The following is a 24744-nucleotide window of genomic DNA, read 5'->3' as shown; positions in this document are numbered from 1 at the left end:
TTATTATTATTATTATCTTTTTACTTGTTTGCAATAAAAGATTAATATTTGAACTTTGTGGTCACAACTCTTTAACTTCTTGCAACCTGAAAAACCCAGAGTTTTACTATAAACACAGGTGTCACCCCATGTGTGCAGAGCTGCAAGAGGGGCTATCTGCCTCCTACACAGTGTGGATGGAGCAAGGTGAGGGAAGGGGGGTGTTAATATGATGTATAAAGTTAGTTAGGGGGGGGGGGTCATTTGACTGTGGAGGGGCTGGTGTGATGTGTCTGGGGGGTTACTTGCTCTTATTATAAGACTCCCCTATGTGTATCCTAAGTGTTCGTAATCCTGATCTATTTCCAATCCACAATTTATCCTTTTTACACATTTCCCTACTTTATACTTACAAGTACAGAACTTCCAAACGGATGTTCCAAGAGATCTCAACACCTGAAATGTGTAAGTGCAGAATTCACTGTTAATTATCTGATCCATTTACCTACATAGAGGTAATGTTGCTAGATTCAACCATATTCAGGACAATTAGATTACCAACCATGGCCATAGACTATTCTATTTTTTAATCTACGTATTACTCAAATAACTATACAAAAAAAAATGGTTTTGTAACCTAAATCCCCCAAATTGTACTACTGCCATGGATCTACTAACCTAAATAACGTAATAAGATTCTACATGGTAAATACTGGTATATACTAGATATCACAAGTGTATTATGCACCAGAATATAGTGATAAATGCAACTGAGAAGGGGGAATCTAGCGAGAAGTCTGTTCAGGACAAGCTGGTGGGGGCAGCAGGGTGATGTCCTATATACTCCGAGATATATATATATATATATATATATCCCTTATATCCTGCATCTACTGCTGTCATCTGCAACTGCTGTACCATGTGACTGGTGACGTCACAGCACGGAGCTCCCGAGTTAGTCTCCTCCCCCCATGTCCCGCCCAGTCTCCTCCCCCCCATGTCCCCGCCCAGTCTCCTCCCCCGTCACGTGGTCTCCCCGCCCCTCTCCCGGCCACAGACAAGACGCAGCTGGGAGAAGCCGGTAATTATACGGGGGGGAGTGTTGTGTCCGGTTATACAGCACCGTGTGTATATGTGGCCCCATCATCTGGTTATGGGGCCCCTGAGTGTCAGCAGTGCACGTCTGGGGGGCTGTGTTAGGAAGTAGTTGGGTCTATAGTGTTTGCAGTGGATGTGATGTGTAGGAGGAGGGGGGAGCACTGACCAGGAACTTATACACAAGATAACGGGGAAGAGAGAGAGTGCAGAGGGGGAGAGAAAGCAGCAGAGACGCTGGATGGTGATCACAGCTGAGGGCTCCTGTACACAGCAGAACAAGTGACTGTGTCACACACAGACTGATATTATTGTCTGTACAGCTGTATTCCTGCTCTGTATTCTTATTATTACACTCTTACTATAGTCACCTCTATCAGTGCTCTCCCCAAGTCATACAGTCACCGGGTCACATGGTTAGGGATGGGGTCATACAGTCACCGGGTCACATGGTTAGGGATGGGGTCATACAGTCACCGGGTCACATGGTTAGGGATGGGGTCATACAGTCACCGGGTCACATGGTTAGGGATGGGGTCATACAGTCACCGGGTCACATGGTTAGGGATGGGGTCATACAGTCACCGGGTCACATGATTAGGGATGGGGTCATACAGTCACCGGGTCACATGGTTAGGGATGGGGTCATACAGTCACCGGGTCACATGGTTAGGGATGGGGTCATACAGTCACCGGGTCACATGATTAGGGATGGGGTTATACAGTCACATGGTCACGTGGTTAGGGATGGGGTCATACAGTCACTGGGTCACATGGTTAGGGATGGGGTCATACAGTCACTGGGTCACATGGTTAGGGATGGGGTCATACAGTCACCGGGTCACATGGTTAGGGATGGGGTCATACAGTCACCGGGTCACATGGTTAGGGATGGGGTCATACAGTCACCGGGTCACATGGTTAGGGATGGGGTCATACAGTCACCGGGTCACATGGTTAGGGATGGGGTCATACAGTCACCGGGTCACATGGTTAGGGATGGGGTTATACAGTCACATGGTCACGTGGTTAGGGATGGGGTCATACAGTCACTGGGTCACATGGTTAGGGATGGGGTCATACAGTCACCGGGTCACATGGTTAGGGATGGGGTCATACAGTCACCGGGTCACATGGTTAGGGATGGGGTCATACAGTCACCGGGTCACACGGTTAGGGATGGGGTCATACAGTCACCGGGTCACACGGTTAGGGATGGGGTCATACAGTCACCGGGTCACACGGCTAGGGATGGGGTCATACAGTCATGGTTGGTCTGCGGTTAATTGGTATTTGAAAGGTCTATGGAGTGAGATGGCCGAGCATCTGCCAGCCTGCTAAACTAGGTCCAGATTGCTTTTACATGGGGTGTTTCCATAGTCTGTGAAGTGGGCATTTACTTGGATGGGGTGTGTGACCAACTAGTCCACCTCTACATTCCCCACCCACTGATGGGTTAATTGGTGATGTTGTCACTGCACAGCTCTGGAGGCTTATAATGACATGTTTTGCTTCATCACATAGCAGTAGAGGGGCTGAGAGTTGGGAAATTGTGTTGTCATGTCCTCCTTCCTGCCCGCTTCTCCTGGTTTCTGGGGGAACGACAGTCTCTGGAGTCTGGGAGGGAAATCTGGGAGCCTCTTAGACATTCCAGGTATTGGTATGTATGACTGAGAATAAACTATTAAAAAAGTAAAATTGGCAGGCTCTGAAGAATTTGCTTCTATATTTCTTTGGTTTCTATGTTTCTAAATATTAAGGGGGGGATTCAATTCTCCTTGAATTAGCGCAGCATTAAATGTATTACCGTTATTACGGTAAATCTAACCCGGCTTTCTGCTCGCAGCTCAGTTTGCTGTGAGCAAAAAGCCGGCGTTAAATCTACCGTTATAACGGTATTTAAGCGCACTATTACCGTAGTAGCTGTAATAGTGCGCAGGCCGCATTACTTTTTACAGTAACGCGGCCAATTGAATTCCCCCCTAAGGCTTATTTATAAACATGCAAGAGTTCTCTACAATGATCATGCGTCTACTTCTCTACAGATGTACCTATGTTCATGAGTGTCACAGCATATTGGGGATAACCTAAGCTATCTACCTGTGCTAACCAGCTAAGAGTCTACCCGGAGATGTCTCCCCACCAGATCCGTACAACGAGGCTGTGTTTCAGTTATTTCCCAGTTCTATTTATGTGGGTAAGTATTTCACACCCTTTCAAATACCTGAACGAAAAAAAAAATTATGTTTATTTTTGACAGTTCATGGATTAATCACACAGTAATACAGACACAAATCATATAAGGGGAAAGCAATATAGTATAATATACTGAACAAGCCAATCCCTGCAGTAGATGAGCCAGAGGTATTCTGAAAAATCTCTGGTCAGTTGTCCTTCTGCCGGCAAGCTAGTGATCCAGCCCAGGTGTCAACCTGTTTTCGGCGACCATCAATGCAAAGACCAGTAGAGTTCTTGGATGGTAGATGAGTACACTCACAGGGTTCATAGGAGCTATCTTCCTTGGCTGCCATGATTGCTGACCCTTCTCTGCTGGGGTATGCCACAATTTCTTTAGTCTCCCAGGCCTGCTGTCTTGGTGTCGCACTTGTCTCCACCTTCTGCTTTATTTCTCACATCCAGTCTCTCTCCCAGTACTGTCTCCTCCATTTTCTTACCCAAGATACTAACAAAACTCTTATCCATTTTCTCATTGACTACTGCAATTTCTTATCTGGTATTCTCCTCACCCATCTATCTCACTTTATTCCATCAAATGGCGCAACAAAACTGTACAATCTTCCTCTCCTGCTGCTTCACATCTGCTGCACCATTTTGCAAATCCTTACACTGTGTACCTGTGTCCTCCAGAATCCAATTAAAATTACTCACCCTTACCTGCAAAGTCCTTAATAATACCACCCCTATATTTTTCTCAAATCTAATGCCTCTCACCCTCTTAGATTTACCTTCTGAATATCACTTTACTCCACCTCTCATTAGCACCAAACACTTTTTGATATACCCTAAGCGGAGAGTCCGGATTTCAGAACACAGTATTTAGTCAAATCTTATATTAGACACAATATTTACAAAAATATCAGTTGACAAATTTATATTATGGTAAGTATCGGTACTTGCTGTGGGAGGATAGAGGGCCTGATTCACCAAGGTACGCAAACTCATGTTTCATACTTTGAGTGACGCAAACCCTTATATTTGCATTGGAGTTTGAGATTGAGTTGACTTTGAGTGCCGTATCTGCTCTGTTTGCGCTGCGTATGTGGTGTTTTACGTAGCATAAGTCCCGTTTAGCAGATGCGTATGAGTTTGCGTACCTTGATGAATCAGGCCCAGAGTTCTTTGGACTGCATGTGGGTCTTGGAATGTGGCAACACTCACAAAAATAAATACAGTTAATGACTGGATCATATTTGCTAGTGTTGTTTAAATATACTTCATTTTACTTATACAAAATAATGATTACACTGCTTCTGCCTGAAGTAAATTCACCCAGGTTATCATTAGGATATAAAAAATAAGTAAAAAAAGGACAAGTAGTGTGTGAGGATACGTGGTTCCCAAATCACTCAGACACGGTATTAAAGGGAAAATAGAAGGATGATTTATTCTGCAGGACAGGATTAAATACCACACAGCACCCTTAACAATAGCAGGTCCAGCAAGTGAGGAAATCCGTTCAAATAAATCCAGTGGGATATGTTCTACATCTAATCTCTGGCAGAGCATCACCTCTTGGCCAAAGTCAGTCACTCTCATGTCCAGCTCTCAGGATAGCCTCTTTAATCACTTCCTAATCCTGCCTTGGGAACTGCCTGCCCAGGGGAGTTGGAAAAGGTTTCAATTGGTGGGCTTCTCACCCTATCCAGCCCCTCCCCCAGGTGACCCCTGCTGGGTCCGGCTCCTGGCTGTCTGTAGAGCTTGCTAGTGGATAATAGAGAGCAAACAGAAAGAACAATGGTACCTTAATTCACTCAATTTATGAGTGTTCCCTGTGGAGGTGGAATTTAATCCCTGAAGAACTTTTCCAAGGAGATGTTACATTTCCATCACTGGTGCTTCTTGAGAACAGCAGGGCTAAAAAAGGCAGCCCGCTTATGGATCAGAATAAGGAGTTGTAAGTCTGATTCCGTACACCATGCCCGTTTCTTTACATGGTGCTTATTATTGTACTGACATTTCAAATATAAAGACTAGTTTATAACCTAAACACATTTACTAAAATGCTAAAATTACATTACAATGGCCTGTTATTACCCTGCAACATGAATAAATATATATATATTGCAAAATACAAGATACAAATGATGGCGCTTGCAGCAGATCACCAATAGTCCAGTACAAAGTTTAAGTTCTTCTCAGTAAACACTCCCCATGTGCAGGTGGCTGCCAATCCTCTTTACCAAGCGGTGTAGCATGGAATAAAACCTGTAAAAGAAAAATGGAGGAGGAGGCGCACAATAGTGTAGTATATTGATATAATGTTGGGATCACACAAGAATCCTTAGTAAGACCAAAATCACCAGTGGAGGAGAAAACCAGAAGATAAGTACTGTAGTCTAGCACCCAATAAAAATACAAAGGGTGTGAAGGTACAATACAGCTAATTCTCAAACGCAATCACAGTGACTGAACTCCCAGGGTTGCCATAGAGTATATATGAAACACCCAGGACACACTTATGTGGATATATGCGTACCAGATAGTAGTACTTTTCAGCTTATCTCAGTCGATGTCCTGCAGCTGTTCAGAGCTAGGTCACATAACTGGATGCACGACTGTCAGCCTCAGAATATAGGGCACACAAGGAACCAATGGTGTAATATCAATAATACACTTTAATAATATAAAAATGTAGTAACTTACAGATCAAATTGCAGACAAAAGAATCGGCTCCCAATGTAATGGGGATATCAATCACAAAGTCTCAACGCGTTTCGTCTGCTTCCACAGACTTCATCAGGAGATATCTGAGTATTGCCCTTAAAACTTTTTTTTTCAGATTGCCACCAATGCTTAAATATCAAATCTATATAAGAGCGTACTAATGCTATATTTGGTCACTCCTTTTGGAGAGGAAATAGGCCCCGGTAGATATTTAGAGGCACCATCCATGTGGGTGTATTTATTCCCGGTTGGAAACTCTTGATTCGGGGTACAATGGATAAATAACACGTTACACTCAGGTTGTCAAATAAGTAACTAGTAGGTTAATTGGCTGCTATCAAATTGACACTAGTCTCTCTGTCTGTGTGTGTGTGTTAGGTAAGTTAGACTGTAAGCTCCAATGGGACAGGGACTGATGTGAGTGTGTTCTCTGTACAGGGCTGTGGAATTAGTGGCGCTATATAAATAGCTGATGGTAATGATGTATATTGTTTATTTTTGTGAAAGATATAATATAAAGTGTTATATAATACAAATGAAAGTGAGATTAGTGCAAAGAGTAAATATGAGAAAATACTTAGCTGTTAACAACAGATTTTTTCCAGTAGATATGTTTAATCACAGATTACTCCTAGGACCCTCCCTAACTAGATACGTCTAGAAGTTTCTAGAAAGGTCTCGATTATATGAGCATTGCGAAATCACTTAGTTATATAAATTAATTCAGGCTCTCAATTGGTACAATAGAGATAAGAATACATTCCTGCATTTGTGCAATTAAGTACAGAGACAACACCCTGGTAAGATATGTCGACATAGCCTCGACTATGCCTTGTTTACTAAAACATTTAAAGGAATACACACATAAAAGTATATGAACATCCAAAAGTGCAGCGGCCATTTTGACACACACACGCACATGGACTCCACAAGATCTCTAAAGGTGTTCTGTGGTATCTGGCACCAAGGGATTAGTGGCAGATCTTTTAAGTCCTGTAAGTTACGAGTTGGGGCCTTCATGGCTCCAACTTGTTTTTTCAGTACATCCCACAGATGCTTGATTGGATTGACATCTGGGAAATTTGGAGGCCAAGTCAACAACTCGAATTCTTTGTCATGTTCCTCAAACCATTCCTGAACATTTTGCAGTGTGGCAGGGAGCATTAGCCTACTGAAAGAGGCCACTGCCATCAGGGAATACCGTTGCCATGAAAGGGGTACTGGGTTTGCAACAAGTCTAGGTTGTCAAAGTAACATCCACATAAATGCCAGGACCCAAGGTTCCCCAGCAGAACATTGCTCAGAGCATCACACTTCCTCCGCTTGCCTTCTTTCCATATTGCATCCTAGTACCATTTATTCCCCAGGTAAACGACGCACATGTATTAATTAAGCTGTCCACATTATGTAAAAGAAAACATGATTCGTTAGACCAGGCCACCATATTCCAATGCTCCATGGTCCAGTTCTGGTGCTCACGTGCCTATTGTGGGTGTTTTCGGTGTAGGACAGGGGTACAGCATGGGCACTGTGACCAGGCTACAGCTACTCAGCCCCATATAGAGCAAGTTGCGATGCATTGTGTGTTCTGATATCTTAGTTCTGACGGCTTAGTTACGATTCTTGACGTAGAAGGTTGTGTTCATGTTGGCCATTGCATCTGCTCGCAGGTTGTCGGAGCTTGGGGCTCTTTCCTGTCGTGCGCCATGACTGCGGTTTTTGGGTTTTCACTTAGAACAAGAGATTGTGGTCCCGGTGTTCCGGGAGGTGGCTGTCTTTTCGGACCCTAACTCCATGGCTTCCCTGGATGTGGTCTGTGCTCCCCGAAAGTATGTGCAACTGTGCAACGGACATCTACCATTCGCCAAATGAATTCTCTCATGTTTTATGCCCATAAACGGGGCTGGCCGGCTACTAAGCAGACCATCACTAGATGGCTCACGTCTACTATCAGGCAGGCCTATGTGAATGCCAACTGGTCTGTGCTCCGTCGTATTGCCGCCCAGTTCACCTGCTCTGTGGTGGCTTCTTGGGCTGCGTGTAAAGGGGGATCCACGGATCAGCTCTGCTGGGCGGTCACCTGGTCCTCTATCCACAACTTTACAAAGTTTTATCAGTTCAAAGTTTTTGCATCTTCAGACTCCAGTTTTGGCCCCAGTGTTTTGCATGCCAGGTTGTCAGAGTGATACTTCTCTTAGGGAGGCTGCTTTAGAATGTCCCCATGGTAGCAGTGTCCACCATATTGGATGAAAAAGAAAAGAGGATTTTTATACTATCATACATTTGCAAATGTGTGTAACTGTGATTTCTGCATTTTGTTTACAAGTAGAATAGCAGCTCTTTTACTGGTTCACAGTGGAATGCTTGGGGATTTTTCTTTGTATTTAGACCTATATCATATCTTCCATGGATTCTTTATATCATAACATCTTGCTGTATTTAGACTACTATTTTGCGTGCAAAATGAACCAACTTTTTTAAAGGACACGTCTTTTATATTGAAGCTGCAGACTCTACCCCTTTTACCAGACCATAGGGACTGATCACTTCTTGTTAGGAACCCCCACAGCCAACAACACAAAACCCGGAATCTACTCAGAAGCCTGGTTTTCGCTGGAGCCCGTAGTGGTGGGGACAGACTTGGCCGCAGGCAACTGAGGGTTGTGAATCGTGCGCTGACTGGGGAGAACCCAGTGATAGAGGATAGGAGCAAAAGCAGAGTGAGGTCCAGGCAAGGGTCGAGGCCGGCAGCAAACAGAATGTCCAGTACACAGAACAGGGTCAAGGGTCACAGGCAAATCAGCAGCGTAGAAGTCCAGGCAGAAAGGTCAAAAGGGCACAGGCAAACAAACGAAGTCAGGAAACAGGCAAAAAGGTACAGCAACCAGGAACAGAGCAGGCTAGTCAGCAGAAAGCAGGAACTATAACCGACAGGGGAGGATTGCCCCTCCCTGCCTTATAAATACAAGCTGGCCAATAAGGAAAGACTGGGGGCAGGACCTGAAATTAGCCCTCTGACTGGGGTATAGATTAGCGCGCGCCCGGCTCCCCTGCACGCCGGGATGCGGCGCTGCAGCTAACTAGCGTCCCAACCGTTGCCTTGGCAACGGCTGGGGTAGGCCGGAAGTGATGTCCCGGTCATCATGACAATGGCCGGGACACAGGAGGACCGAGGGGAGTGAGTCGCGGCGGTGCCCAGAGCCGCAGCGGCTTGTAACACTTCTAAGCAGTTTCTTCACAACAATGTCCATTATCAAGGGTCTTCTTTGGATTTTTTTTCCTCAAACTATTGATGGCGCTTTCTGTCTTCAGATGGCCGACTGTGCCATGGGTTCTATTATTGTATCAATGTACGCAAGTGGTTTCATGTTTTCGATGGGGAAAAAAAGTATTGTTTTACTCTGATTCTGTTATCCAATCCAATCTTTTTTTCTATGCAAGGTATATAGATGACCTTTTTGTCATATGGACTGGAACAAGTGATAATTTGATTAAACACGTCAAATCCTTCAATGCCTCTAGCAGTATTATAAAATTTACATTTGAATGGGACCCAAATTAAATACATTATGTGGATGTCCCAAAAAAAAAATCAACATTTGTCCTCTAGTGCATATCAGAAACCTACAGATCCCAACACGCTGCTATTGGCGACAAGTCCTCATCCAAACTCTGGACTACATTATTCTCATTTATTGAGAGTGCACCGTATTACCAGTAATCCCAAAGACTGAGGCAAATAAAGAAGGTGATTGATACATTTTTTCAGCGAGGGTATCCTATTTGAGAACTACAGTTGATGAAACACAAAGTTCTATCTATACCCAGATCTCAAACCTTAATCCCTAAACACAAGCATACCAGATACCATGTCTACCAGCAACAAGGAGGTTAGACCATCGCCTGTGGCCCATTGTACAATCTGACCCTGAACTTCTAGCTTTGCACAATAGCAGAAGGGATAAAACATTAGACATATCATGCATACTGCTGTGATTACATTAAAATCTATGCCCCCCTTAGTCTATATTTAACACTAGAAAGGGCTGTTTTCATGATACAACTACACAGTATCTTGACTCCGGAAACACCTTTAACCAACCACTATCTGGGAAAAAAATATATGATCAATCTATTTTTAACACATACAAGCTGTTTTGTAATTTACATTATAGTTTGCCCTGTTATGTATGCAAAACTTCAAGACTATAGAGCCGGTAGCATTACCTATATCTGCAACCAGATCAGCCTTAGAAGGCAAAAGTGTGAAACAACCTGTTGCCAGACACTTTGTAAAAGAGACAATTAAGCCACTCAACGGTATAAAGTCATTGACCATGTTCCTATACTAGCTAGAGGCAGCGACGGAGAAAACAAGTTACTAAGATTTGAAGCCTTTTGGTTTCACAGATTGAACACTGTTGCTCCCACAGTATTAAATGAATGTCTGCATTTGAATTGTTTTCTCAAAATACAAAATATGTCTTTTTATCTATAGGCCTTTTTTCTAGAAATTAATATCTTTCATGGGTTTCACATTTATTCATAATGTAATATTATTTCTCTACACAGGATTTATTGCTTTAATCCATTATGCCCATGTTATCATTACCAATAAATATTGTCCGATGCAATTAATGTGGTTCCAACGCACAAAGAGATTTAATAGCAAAATATAGCATGATTACAGCAAACTATGATAAAGTATAAAAGCTATAACAAAATGCAAGAAAGAATAACCGAATACATTATGCAAGCAGCAGTTGGCACCAACTCATGCTTCAATCAAAACCAAAAAACAGCTCCCATTTATACACAGTACAAGTATAAATGTAATTACATCACAGTGACACAGTTATAATTGTAAAGTCTTCAATCATTGGTTGAAGTGTCTTGCACTCTCAGATACTCGACCTGGCATTGGTGGATTCCTCTTGTCATTGTTCCCAGGAATGCCAGGTGTCCTTACGTCAGATTCCCACCTCCTAGGCTCGTTTAAAGTGGTTCTTAATGATCCTTCAGTACTTGCTATTTAGTGTGTAGAAAAATGATACTATCCATAGCTAGCGTACGCTAAGTGCGAACGCTACATAAATAGCACCGGAAGCGTTCTCAAAAAATTGTAAGTAGAGTGATACCAAACTTCAGATGTTGGAAACATTGTTTGGCACTTTTCACCACAATATATTTTATATAAAAAAGATTATAAGATATATGAAACACACTTTAATTTTATAGTAAAACTTACGTTACGTACAATTTGCATCGCAACTGGTCGTAATGTACAGAAATTATTAACGTACCTCCTTCATCCAATTATTTATCTTGATATCGTGCTGTTTGGATTTGTTTAAATTATTAGAAATGTTTTTTATTCATTAGAAAACAGGAGTACACAATATGCATAAAGTGGATGGTATAATCTAACCTAGCAACAATAGTATCTTTGTATAATTATATGTAATACAGTTCCTTACATTTTGTATCTTACATCTAATAACAGTTTACTTTTTTTCACCTACTGGATATTTCCTTATGGTTATACTTGTACAGACTCGTGTTCCTCTGACAATGCAATTCAATGTTACTCTTTCTGTGATTAATGTTATGTATATCGGATGTTTACGTGACGTTTGGCTCACAATTTTGCAAGTTGTATACATAGAGGTTTTCCTTTGTAATAAGATCTTTCTTAAGAACTTCTTTTCACTTTATATTCGTGGGGTTTCCTTCACAGCACAGTGTTACCTATTTCCGCATCTGCTATATTGTGTTTCTTGGCTTCTTTCTTTTCTGTATCTCCTATCAATAACCCACTCTGTACACATGTTGGTTGCACACTGTAGCTTCCTTTTATGGTCTCATTTCATATTCTTATTCTTTTTATGGCATTGTGGTGTGTTATTAGAGATGTAGTGTTACTTGTTATTGCAGTTGGTGTTCACCTTTTGCTATGGTGCTTACACGTATATATACGGCACATCCAGCAGATAGTAATTTTGTTTGGTGTTCCAACTATTTCCCAGGTTCTTCCCCCATTTATCGGCAGGTAAGTCCTTGAGTGCCTCCTCTGTCTGATTTATATGCTGCACAATGATTCTTTCTTGCTTGAGGTGAGCATCTGTGTCGATTTGCTTCACATTTTCGAGGGCCAAGCACTGGACTGATTATGCCAAACTCTTAATTAGGGACAGTTCAATTCCAACAGTTTTCAAATGAGGTGAAATATTTGCATTCATATCAGGATATAAAATATATGTATTTGTTTTAACAGGTGGATTAATGAGCAGGATTCTCTATAATAACAGAAGAGGATTTATATAAAAGGACATTCTTTTATAAATATTTCAGTTTTCACCTACGAGTCCTATCGACTACAGAAGTTCTAAAAATAGAGGATTCACACAAGCTATTTTCACTTTCTGAATAGAAGCCTTGTATAGGTTGTTCCTTTTTAAACACACAATGAGTCTTACAGGAGAGAAACCATATATATGCTCTGAGTGTGATAAAATGTTTACATATAAGTCAAAGCTGCTCAGACATCAGAAGATTCACACAGACGAGAAGCCTTTTTCATGTGCTGAATGTAGTAAATGTTTTAGGACCAATTCACATTTAATCCAACACCAGAGTTTTCACACAGGAAAAAAACTGTTTAAGTGCTCTGACTGTAGCAAGTGTTTTACTTTCAAGTCAAATCTTGTTCAACATCAGAAGATTCACACAGGAGAAAAACCATTTTCATGCTCTGAATGTAACAAATATTTTCTACACAAGTCTCATCTTGTTAGTCACCAGAGGTCTCACACTGGAGAAAAGAAAGAAAAGCCATTTTCTTGCTCCGAATGTAGTAAAGCTTTTAGTAGCAATTCAATGTTAATCCTACACCAGAGGAGTCACACAGGAGAAAAAACATTTTCATGCTCTGAATGTAACAAATGTTTTACACAGAAGTCACACGTTGCTAGACATCTGATGACACACACTGGCGAGAAGCCCTTTTCATGTTCTGAATGTTGCAAGTGTTTTACTCACAAGTCAAATCTTATTCAACATCAGAAGATTCACACAGGAGAAAAACCATTTTCATGCTCTGAATGTAACAAATGTTTTACACAGAAGCCACAACTTATAAGACATCTGATGGCACACACTGGCGAGAAGCCCTTTTCATGTTCTGAATGTTGCAAGTGCTTTACTGACAAGTCAAGTCTTGTTCAACATCGGAAGATTCACACAGGAGAAAAACGATTTTCATGCTCCGAATGTAACAAATGTTTTGTATACAAGTCTCATTTTTTTAATCATCAGAGGTCTCACACTGGAGAAAATCTATTTTCTTGCTCCGAATGTAGTAAAGTTTTTAGTAGTAATTCAATGTTAATCATACACCAAAGGATTCACACAGGAGAAAAACCATTTTCATGCACTGAATGTTACATATGTTTTAAAAATAAGTCAGAACTTATTCATCACCAGATGATTCACACCGGAGAGAAGCCCTTTTCGTGCTCTGAATGTAGTAAAAGTTTTACGGCCAATTCAGCATTAATCCTACACCAGAGGAGTCACACAGGAAAAAAAATATTTTCATGTTCTGAATGTAAAAAATGTTTTACACAGAAGCCACACCTTGTTAGCCATCTGATGATTCACACAGGCGAGAAGCCCTTTTCATGCTCTGAATGTAGCAAGTGTTTTAACACTAGTACACACCTTGTTAGACATCTTAGAAGTCACACAGGAGAGAGACCATTTAAGTGCCATCAATGTAGTAAGAGTTTTATGCAAAAGTCAGATCTTATTGTACATCAGAAGATTCACACTTGAGAGAAACCATTTTCATGTTCTGAATGTGATTATTCTGTAATCCTAAAGTCAGATCTTGTTAAACATCAGAGAATTCACAGAGAAGAGAAATCATTTCTATGCTCTGAATGTAATAAATGTTTTACGCAAAAGATGGCACTTCTTACTCACCAGAGAATTCACACAAACAAGTCACTTGGTTCCAAATAGAGCATGTATTTCATAAACAAGTTGTTTAATCACCATCATTTTCACAAAGGGGGAATCAATTTGCATTTACTTAATGTGGCAAATGTTTTATGCAAACTCAAAGCTTTTTAGACTAGAAGGTCTGGCAGTGAGACTTTGGGCACATTCCACCTGGGATGGTCTTCCTGTAGGCGAGAGCTGCTGTATGCCAACCGACATTGACGGAGTAGTCCCAAGTAGGGCATGTGATTTATTAAGCTACTAATGTAAATCCTTAATAGGTTCTACAGTAGGAGACTACAATCTCCTCACCATGTTTTTATCCTCCTACTCCTTGCTTAACTGTGTTCAATCTAGCTTTCATTTACTCCACTCTAATGAAACTATCTCTATGCTAACGACACTCAATTTACCTCTCGATCCCCTTCCATTCTCTCTTGTGTCTTTCGTTTTCTATTCGACATCTCCTCGATGTTCTAGAAAATTGTTAAACTTAACATGTCTAAAATGAAAATCTCTGTCTTCCCTCCAAGGTCTTCACCTTTTCCATTGATAATACCACCCACTCCTCTATATTGCCCAGGTATCATCCTTTCCTCTGTTCTTGCCTTCACCTACCACATTCAGTCCCTCTACCATTCCTGCCGCTTCCACCTTCATAATATCTCCAGAATCTTCCCCTATCCTAACTGGTAGCTACTAAAACTCAACTTCTGTCACCCTCACGTACAAAAAGACCTCAAAAACTACCCCCCTACATCTCTTAACTAATTTCCACACACTTTCGTGCCCACTCTGCTTTGTCAATGACCAACACCTCACTTCCCCACTGATGAAATTTTCCAACTTCTGCCTCCATGTTCCTTTGCATGTGGGGATGAGCTTTAATTTTTGGTATTTTTGGGTATAGTTGTGTATAAATAATATACAGTAATGTTACAATGAACTGATTTTACCTAATATGAGGTTGTAACAATCTGCAATATAGTGATTACAATCCAACATGACCATCCTGCATGTAGACTGAATTGCCATGTTCATAAAATTTCTAATTACCATTTACATTACTGGCAACTGTCTCCATAATACTTGATGTTGAATAAAATTTAAGATGCAATTAATATATATTAATTGTTAACGAATATTGTACATTCTTATGCTGGAACCAGAGTTGATGATCTGGCACCCTACAACAACAACAACAATAATACCTATAAAGACCAGCTATCCGTATTAATATATAGCAAATGTATCAACAAGTTTGCAGTCTGTAGGAAACTAGGAGATGTTAATTGGCTCAGGTTGTATATTGGTTCTGGCAAATTGCAATAGGATAAAGCACTTAGTGGAGCTGAGTGATCCAGTCACACAGTAATGTTTGGAGGCCAGAGGGTTTGAGAATAAATGTAAAGGTAAAACATCATGTAACATAGCCCAGGGAGGTTCATGAATTTGCTCTAGAAAAATATATAGTTCAGCCGCACCAGGTATTTATCAATATAAAATCCCTAGATTAATCAATATAATATCGGATTTTCAGGGTATCTATATAGTTTGTATTCTGAGGTGTGCGCCCAAACACAAAGACATACAATTGAAGGAAAGGGAGAAAAAGAATGTATATCGGGTCACACACGGATGTTAGTGAATTAAAATTATATAATTTTTATTAATATTCATTAAAATACACTATATTGACAAAAGTATTCGGACGCTTAACCATTACACCAACAGGTCATATAATGACATTGTATTCCATTCCATATACTTTAATATGGAGTTGGACCACCTTTTGCAGCGATAACAGCTTCCACTCTTCAAGGTGTTGGGGTGTTCCTGTGTGAATTTGTGCTCATTCATTCTGTAGAGCAGTTATGAGGTCAGGCACTGATGTTGGACGTGAAGGCCTGGCTCACAATCTCCATTACAGTTCATCCCAAAGGTGTACAGTGGGGTTGAGGACAGGGCTCTGTGCAGTCCAGTCAAGTTCTTCTACACTGAACTCATCAAACCATGTCTTTGTAGTCCTTGCTTTGAGCACTGGGGCACAGTCATGTTGGAATAGAAAAGGGCCTTCCCCAAACTGTTGCCACAAAGTTGGGAGCATAGCATTGTCTAAAATGACTTGGTATGCTGAAGCATTAAGATTGCCCTTCACTGGCGGCAAGGGGCCTAGCCCAAACCCTGAAAAACAGCCCCATACCATTATCCCTGCTTTACCAAACTTCACAGTCGGCATAATGCAATCAGGCAGGTAATGTTCTCCTCGCATTTGCCAAACCCAGACTTGCCCATCTGACTAAGCGTGATTAGTCGCTCAACAGAACACGTTTCCACTGCTCCACAGTCCAGTGTCTGTGCTTTACAACACTCCATCCAACGCTTGGCATTGGTCTTGGTGATGTGAGGCTTGCATGCAGCTGCTCGACTATGGAAACCCATTCCGTTAAGCCCCCGACGCACAGTATTTGTGCTTACAGTAATGTCAGTGGAAGTTTGGAACTCTTCAGCTATGGAATCAGCAGAGCGCTGGCCACTTTTACGCACCATGCGCCTTAGCAGTCGTTGACCCTGCTTTGTGATTTTACATGGTCTTCTGCTTTGTGGCTGAGTTGCTGTTGTTCCTAAACCCTTCCACTTTCTATTAATATCACTTACAGTTTTCCACTGTTAAAGTAATTTTATCACTTACCAATAAAACATTGTCCAATCCGATTGTTGTGGTTCCAATGCACAATGTATTTAATGGCATAATATAGCAGGATTTTACAGCAAACCACTGTTACACATTAAAGATGTTTAAAATAAAGCAGGAAAGTATAAAAACACTGAATACATCACATCTTCCTTATAGTGTTCACCCTGCTCCAGTGAATACAGCCATGCTCTCACATTGCCAGGATCAAAGAGAAGTAGAACAAAAGCCAGCATGCTTGTATATATTGTACAGATAACACTTAGTGAGGTCTTCATTGGACCAGGGTTAATGATATTCCAGTTCCTTGCAAGTTATAGGTCAGTTCATTTGATCCTTACAAAGGGTGAGAGGAAACTTCCCCGACCCCATTGTTCACATGTTTTGACTCTGAATGACCAGTTCAAACTGACCTACACAAAAGTATTTTTGAGTATTAATCTCATATTGCATGTATCTTGCGATTGCTAGATGCGATCCCTATTCCGTCCACACCGGGTTAATGCTGGTGAAATAAGCTTTAATATGAGACCAAACTCTTTACCTTTTAAAACACCTGAACCATAAATACCTTTACTACAGTATTGTATATGCATAAATAAACAATCTAATACATTTTACTAATAAATGAATGTGGATTGGAACCTTAATAAATATGAACTATATATAAGTGAATGTGTAAGTGCGAGTGTATGCGTGCGTTATTGCGCAATTGCGCCATGACACGTGGCGTACTGATTGCAATCGCACGGTAAAACAATATTAATCGATAATACTTTCTTTCATCCAATTATTCGACTTTGACACCAAGGAAAATCCAGAAGGGATGAAATTTCACGAGCCATCTTATTGCAAAGGTGGCATCTTATCACAGTACCACGCTTGAATCCCTGAGCTCTTTAGAACGACCCTTTTTGTATTACAAATGTTTGTAAACGGAGACTACATGGCTAGGTGCTTGATTTTATACACCTATGGCAACGGGTCTGACTGAAACATCTCAATTCAATAATTGACAGGTGTGGCCAAATACTTTTGTCCATATAGTATATATGGACATTGCCTGGTTCCTAAAAAGCAGCAAAATAGCAGTAAAAACAAAGGTGTTGTGATAACGTGATTGTGTTACAATGTGAAATACATGTGGTTTAAAAACTGAAGAATGTTCTGCAATAGCTTTGCTGCTTCAATAATTATTGATAATAAACACATTTGTGTATTCATAATTTTTCCGTTTAGTTATAAAATCAATCTTTACACAGCTGCTGTACCAGTATTTATAGAATTAGATACAGAAAATCACCAATCATGTCATTAGTCTCTTATATTATCATAAAGAAACCAATCCTAATACAAAAGATGCTGAAGCACGCACATGAATGATTTGCTAAGGGGTATTATTGATATAAACAGCATTATAATTGCAGGAAAACAGCTGTTATATTAGATCAACTGCCCCAGCTGTTCTTTTATTCTTCATAGAATATTAGTGCAGTGTGATGATACGGCAATAACTTATATATTAGTAGTTAATTTATTCTATCACTGCACATTTCTCAAATAGTTTGTTATGTAATGATATAGACGTCCGGGAGTGATCACATCACTGTTGTGTTTCTCTGAAATACTGATGTGATTTCTTCAGAGGAAAAGTCACCAGTGTCCAGAGAGGACAACTGTGAGTAAGGTAAGTCCTGTTAAATGTCTACCAGATGATGGCTTTTTCTCGCAGATAGATTTGACCATCAAAATAAAAGAAATGCCTAGTTCACGAGTTGGCGATATATTTCTAGTTTATATGTGATGGTATCTTGTATGACAATTGTGTCCCCCTTATCTGCTGGGATAATAACTGTTTGTATTTTTATTGAGATCCTTGAGTGCCTTAGCCTCACCTATAGCAAGGTTTGACCATTTATTTTTTTCCAATTTTTCATAGTAGGCTGCATTTTCCAACAATCTTGTAAAGCGTTTTATGAAAGCATTATTGGAAGGAGGGTCAAATGTAGACTTCTGCTTGAGCTTACGGTGCCGTATCAAATCAGTTGTTTGTTGTGACAAGGAATGAATAGTTTTATTTTTATTAAAGTATTCTTTCAATTTCAGTTGGCGATTGAGTCTCATGACATCTATTTTCCAACTTAGGGGCATATTCAATTGTGCCGTTTCCACTGCGCGTAAAAACTAGCTGGATTTCAGCTCGCAGCTCCCTGAGCCGCGAGCTGAAATCCAGCGAGAAAGTTTCCGTAGTAACGTTTTTTCCGCGCACTATTACCGTAATAACGGTAATAGTGCGCGGACCACAGGATTTTCGCCGTTTCCGCCGACAATTGAATACCCCCCTGAGAGTCCTGCACATTAGTGGAAACAAAGAATAACCCTTGATTAAGTACTGTGCTTTCAGCATCTGAGCTTATGTGAATAAAGAAAATTAAGTTCTCAAAGAGGTGAAGTTCCTTCTTGATTTCTCTCTTCCATTGGCCACCCCTTCTTGTAGGTATATTCTTCGGCCTTCTAATTAGGCATTTGTGGTAGGTAGTCATATAAAATATTATGAAATCCTGCGGGCGCTATTAAATATTCTCTATAAAGTCAGGTAGTATAGAATAAGGGAATAGACTATGCATAGACTATGCACCTTGAGAAAGACCAGTAACGGTCGAAACATGTTGGAGCATGTTAATTGATGATTTTATCATATCCTCCATTTAATGGATGTTCATTTTCTGGCTTTTCTACATTGTGACTAATTTGGAGCCCTGTGGACTTATACCAACTGCCTGAATACTCCATTCATCTGGTAGGAGTAGATGAACTTTGTTTTATTATTGTCTGATTTTATATTTATATCTTTGTGATTATATGAATAAATTTCATCAACGCAATATCACACTAGATATTTTTTATGTTTTTATTTGCTGGTGAAATATACATCATATATGGAAATAGAGTTGATCCATGGATGAGGACCCCATGAAAATCTGATGTGCCGGTGTTTCTTCTACTTCTTGGGAGTACCCCACCAAAAGGGGCGTCTGCATTTAAAAGAAGATTTTCTTTTTCAATTATTAAGAACACAGTGGAACTGTTATATGTATATTTGAATCTACTGTATTACACTATTTTGTTCTTTTTCTCTCTGTTCTATGGCCACATGAACATTCTGTGAGAAGTAAGAATTGGAGGATTACCATCATGTAATTTAAGTATTCCCTTATTCTATACTACCTGACTTTATAGAGAATATTTAATAGCGCCCGCAGGATTTCATAATATTTTATATGACTGGTCATTTTTTGGGGATTGGTGTATATTCCCATTGAATTCCAGTGGGCAGTTGTTAAAAGTGAAGCGCTGTTTTGATTTCACTATTATTTTTACACTTTGTGGTAGGTAGGTTTGCTGTCGGAGTTGCCTCCAATCGCTGTCACTAAGGACAGGGGTGACGAGGAATTCGGGGCCTTCCTCCAGCCCCAACATTAAAATAATAGTATTCACATTTAATAAAAAAGTCTATTTCCCTCCCTCCAAACAGCCCCAGCAATAAATTAATAGTATTTACATTTCAGAAATATACCTAATTCCCACAACCATCACTGCCATTAAATAATTCATAGTCACATTTAATAAAGATGCCTCATTCTCCCCAAACTCACCCCCACATTCAATTAATAGCCCCCAAACCACCCCATCTTATATTAATAGTCCCCACTATTAAATTGTCCCACCATTACCTCAGAAACAAAATTGCACCCATTAATTAGCCACCACCCACCTCACTACATTGCCACAAGCCCCCTGTGCCATCACACACACTTTACTGTGTCCCTTCATCACAACGTTGTGCCCACTTATGATCACACTGCACCCTCCTTGCTACTTTTCCCCCCTTTACCTGGCCCCCTTCATCACACTGTGCCATCCTGCCCCCCTCTCCTTCATCACTGTGCCATACTGCTCCCCCCTTCATCACTGTGCCATCCTGCTCCCTCTTTCATCACTGCCATCCTGCCCCCTCCCTCTCCTTCATCACTGTGCCATGCTGCTCCCCCCTCTCCATCACTGTGCTATCCTGCCCCCCCTCTCCTTCACCACTGTGTCATCCTACCCACCCCTCTCCTTCATCACTGTGCCATCCTGTCCCCCCTCTCCTTCATCACTGTGCCATCCTGTCCCCCCTCTCCTTCATCACTGTGCCATCCTGTCCCCCCTCTCCTTCATCACTGTGCCATCCTGTCCACCTTCTCCTTCATCACTGTGCCATCCTGTCCCCCCTCTCCTACACTGTGCCATGCTGCTCCCCCCTCTCCATCACTGTGCCATGCTACTCCCCCCTCTCCATCACTGTGCCATGCTACTCCCCCCTCTCCATCACTGTGCCATGCCACCCCCCCTCCTTCATCACACGGTGACTTTCTGCTGCCCCCCTCCCTTTTACCCTCATACAGTGCCTTTCTCTCTCCGCCTTTTTCCCTCACACGGTGCCTTTCTCCACCCCCTTTTCCTCACGCTGTGTTTTTCCCCCCGACTTTTTCCCCATGCTGTGCCTTCTTCCCCCTCTTTTTCCTCACGCTGTTCCTTTCTGCTTTTCTCCCTTTGCCTCCGTTCTTTTACTTACCTATGTATTAGCTTCTTTCATCTCTTCTTCTCTTCCGTCTTTTCTCTTCTTGCTTCTCTCTGGGTCTTCTCTGAGCCGCTCCTCACTGAATTTCGGGTGTGACTTGATAACGTCACGCCCGACATTCAGTGTGGACAGAGCAGAGAGGAAGGAGGAGGGACGTCGGCACAGCAATCACGCAAGTATATGTTTTGTTTTTTTAAGTATCCGCTCCCCCCACTAATGAAGGGGCGGAGTCGTCGTCGTCCCCCCGCGCAAAAAAAAAATCAGGTTTAAAAAATACAAATGAAAACAAAACAAAACGTGGACAGTGAGGGCCTGGGCCAGGCCCCCTAGAATCACAGGTGTAAGATATATTGATTAGTTTGCTCACTATATATGTTGTACCTGCTTGTTTAGTGTTCACATGATATCGGAATGGAATATTGGAATGGAATGAACATCTCTTGTTACTATATTTGACTGGATAAAATTCTTGAGTGCCAGCTCAACATTTTATTTGGAGTGCCCAGCTTCTGAATTTATATATTATGTTAAAGTTTGTGCTTTTCCACTGGCTCCTAAGAAAGGAGTTAGGTATTTAGCTGGCAATCTGCAGAACAAAGCTGCAGACATTGCAAAATTATAGTGCAGTGCACCTAGTTTAAAGACAAACATGTGGAGGACATACAATACTGTGCAAAAGTTTTAGGCAGGTATAGAAAAATCGATGCAAGAATTGTTAATAGTTTATTTTCATCATTTAACAAAATGCAAAGTGACAGAACAGAAGAGAAATCTAAATCCAATCCTTATTTGGCATGACCACTCTTTGCCTTCAAAACAGCATTGATTATTCTAGGTACACTTGCACACAGTCTTTGAAGGAACTCGGCAGAGAGGTTGTTCCAGACATCTTGGAGAACTAACCACAGATCTTCTGTGGATGTAAGCTTGCTCAAATCCTTCTGTCTCTACATGTAATCCTAGACAGACTCAATGATGGGCTCAGTGGGGGCCATATCCTCACTTCCAGGACTCCCTGTTCTTCTTTACGATGAAGATAGTTCTTAATGACACCGGCTGTATGTTCTGCGTTGTCCCGCTGCAAAATAAAGTTGGAGTCAATCAGACTTCTCCCTGATGGTATTGCATGATGGGTTAGTACCTGCCTACATTTCTTAGCATTGAGAGCACCAATAATCCTGACCAAATTCCCAACTCCATTTGCTGAAATGCAGCCCCAAACTTGGAAGGAACCTCCACTATGCTTCACTGTTGCCTGCAGACACTCATTATTGTACCGCTCTCCAGCCCTTCAGCGAACAAACTGCCTTTTGTTACAGCCAAATATTTAAAATTTTGACTCATCAGTCCAGAGCATCTGCTGCCATTATTCTGTACCCCAGTTTCTATGAACATAGTTGAATAATTTGACCTTGTTTCCACGTTGAAGGTATGGCTTTTGGATGTAATTCTTCCATGAAGACCACTTCTGGCCAGACCTCTCCGAACAGTAGATGGGTGTACCTGGGTCCCACTGGTTTTTCCAGTTCTGAGCTGATGGTACTGCTGGATATCTTCCGATTTTGAAGGGAAGTAAGCATGATGTGTCTTTCCTCTGATGCATTAAGTTTCCTTGACCGACCACTGCATCTACGGTCCACAACATTGCCTGTTTGATTGTGTTTCTTCAAATGAGCTTTTACAGCAGCTCTTGAAACCCCAGTCTACTTTGAAATCTTTGCCTGGGAGAGAGATTGCTGATGCAGTATAACTACCTTGTGTCTTGTTGCTGTGCTCAGTCTTGCCATAGTGTCTGACCTGCGACATGAAACTGTCTTTTACAACCTCACCTTTGCAGCAGAGTTTGGCTGTTCCCCACCCAGTTATAAGCCTCCTACACAGCTGTTTCTGTTTCAGTTAATGACTGTGTTTCAACCTACATATGAAAATGATGATCATTATCACCTGTTTGGTACGATTGGTTAATCATACACCTTAATCCTACAAAATCCCTGACTTTGTGCAAGTGTACCTAGAAGAATTGATGCTGTTCTGAAGGCAAAGGGTGCTCACATCAAATATTGATTTGATTTAGATTTCTCTTCTGTACACTCACTTTGCATTTTTTTAATTGATAAAAATAAACAATTAACACTTCTATTTTTGAAAGCAATCTTGCTATGCAGAATTGTTTCCTCACCTGCCTAAAACTTTTGCACATTATTGTATGTGTGACAACATAATAGTATAGAGTCTGATCTTACTTACATGGTTTGAAAGTGTCTTTTTCCACAGCTACAGCAAGCTGTTAGGGTGTGTCTGCATTGAGAGCAGCTCTGGAGAACTCATTTTTAGAGGCAAGGTGGGAGTGTCACCTATCCATCAATCTAGGGCTGTGGGAGGAGTGTCAAGTATAAAAACTTGTCTGTTTTCATTGTTCAGAGTGACTGATGGTGAATAAGTCGGCCGGTGTCTAGAGAGCTGGTCTCTTAATTTAGTGTTAGGGTCACAAGAAAGTGTGTGGAACTTCATCTGGTCAATTACTTTGCCATCCTGACAGTAGAGCAAAGTAAAAAGCAGAAAGCTGTTTGTGTGTGCATCACCGGAAGTGTGCCCATGTCACAATATATATATCTCAAATCAGAATGCACTCCAAGATGAGATAATAAAAACGTCTTAATTAGGGACAGTTAATTTCCAACAGTTTTCAAACCAGATGTAATATTTACATTCATATCAAGCTATAATTTTTTATTTTTGTTTAACAGGTGGATTAATGAGCAGCATTCCCTCTAGCATCAGAAGAGGACACACAGATAACAGCATTCTGTTTGGAATATCTGAGCATTCACCCACAAGTCATATCAACTACAGAAGTCAACTTTTATAAAACTTGAGGATTTGTACAAGCTATTCTACTTTTTTGAATAGGAAAAGCCTTCTATAGATTGTTACTCATTAATCACACAATGACTCTCCCAATAGAGAGATCATAGCTATGCTGAGTGTGATTAAATGTTTTCATGTAAGTCACAGCTGATCATACACCAGAGAATTCACACAGACGATAAGCTGTTTTCATGTTCTGAATGTGGTAAATGTTTTAGAAGCAGTTCAAAATTAATCCTACACCAGAGGAGTCACACAGGAGAAAAACCATTTTCATGCTCTGAATGTAACAAATGTTTTAAACAGAAGTCAGAGTTTATTAGTCACCAGAGAGTTTACACTGGAGAAAAACCATTTTCAAGCTCCGAATGTAGTAAATGTTTTAGTAACAATTCCAACTTAATAAAACACCAGAGGAAGCACACAGGAGAAAAAACATATTCATGCTCTGAATGTAACAAATGTTTTACACAGAATTTGGAGCTTATTAGTCACCAGAGAGTTCATACTGGAGAAAAACCATTTTCATGCTCCGAATGTAGTAAATGTATCAGTAACAATTCCAGCTTCATAATTC

General features: G+C 41.0%; 1 protein-coding gene across 2 annotated transcripts; it reads left to right on the top strand.

Moving 5' to 3' along the window:
• The first annotated feature begins 980 nt into the window (after positions 1 to 980).
• LOC142151198 (uncharacterized) lies at positions 981 to 15122 on the top strand. 2 transcript variants are annotated; one of them, XM_075206565.1, is made up of 3 exons: positions 981 to 1060; positions 3120 to 3271; positions 12254 to 15122. In XM_075206565.1, the coding sequence occupies exon 3, from the start codon at positions 12445 to 12447 to the stop codon at positions 13810 to 13812; it is 1368 nt and encodes a 455-aa protein (XP_075062666.1). In that variant the 5' UTR covers positions 981 to 1060; positions 3120 to 3271; positions 12254 to 12444; the 3' UTR covers positions 13813 to 15122. The 2 variants fall into 2 exon arrangements, with proteins under 2 accessions (XP_075062666.1, XP_075062667.1); XM_075206566.1 differs by lacking the exon at positions 981 to 1060 and adding an exon at positions 2161 to 2734.
• Positions 15123 to 24744: the final 9622 nt, after the last annotated feature.

The sequence above is a fragment of the Mixophyes fleayi genome, chromosome 4 (assembly GCF_038048845.1).
Source record: "Mixophyes fleayi isolate aMixFle1 chromosome 4, aMixFle1.hap1, whole genome shotgun sequence".
NCBI lineage: Eukaryota > Metazoa > Chordata > Amphibia > Anura > Limnodynastidae > Mixophyes > Mixophyes fleayi.
This window is presented reverse-complemented; position numbering and strand designations above follow the sequence as displayed.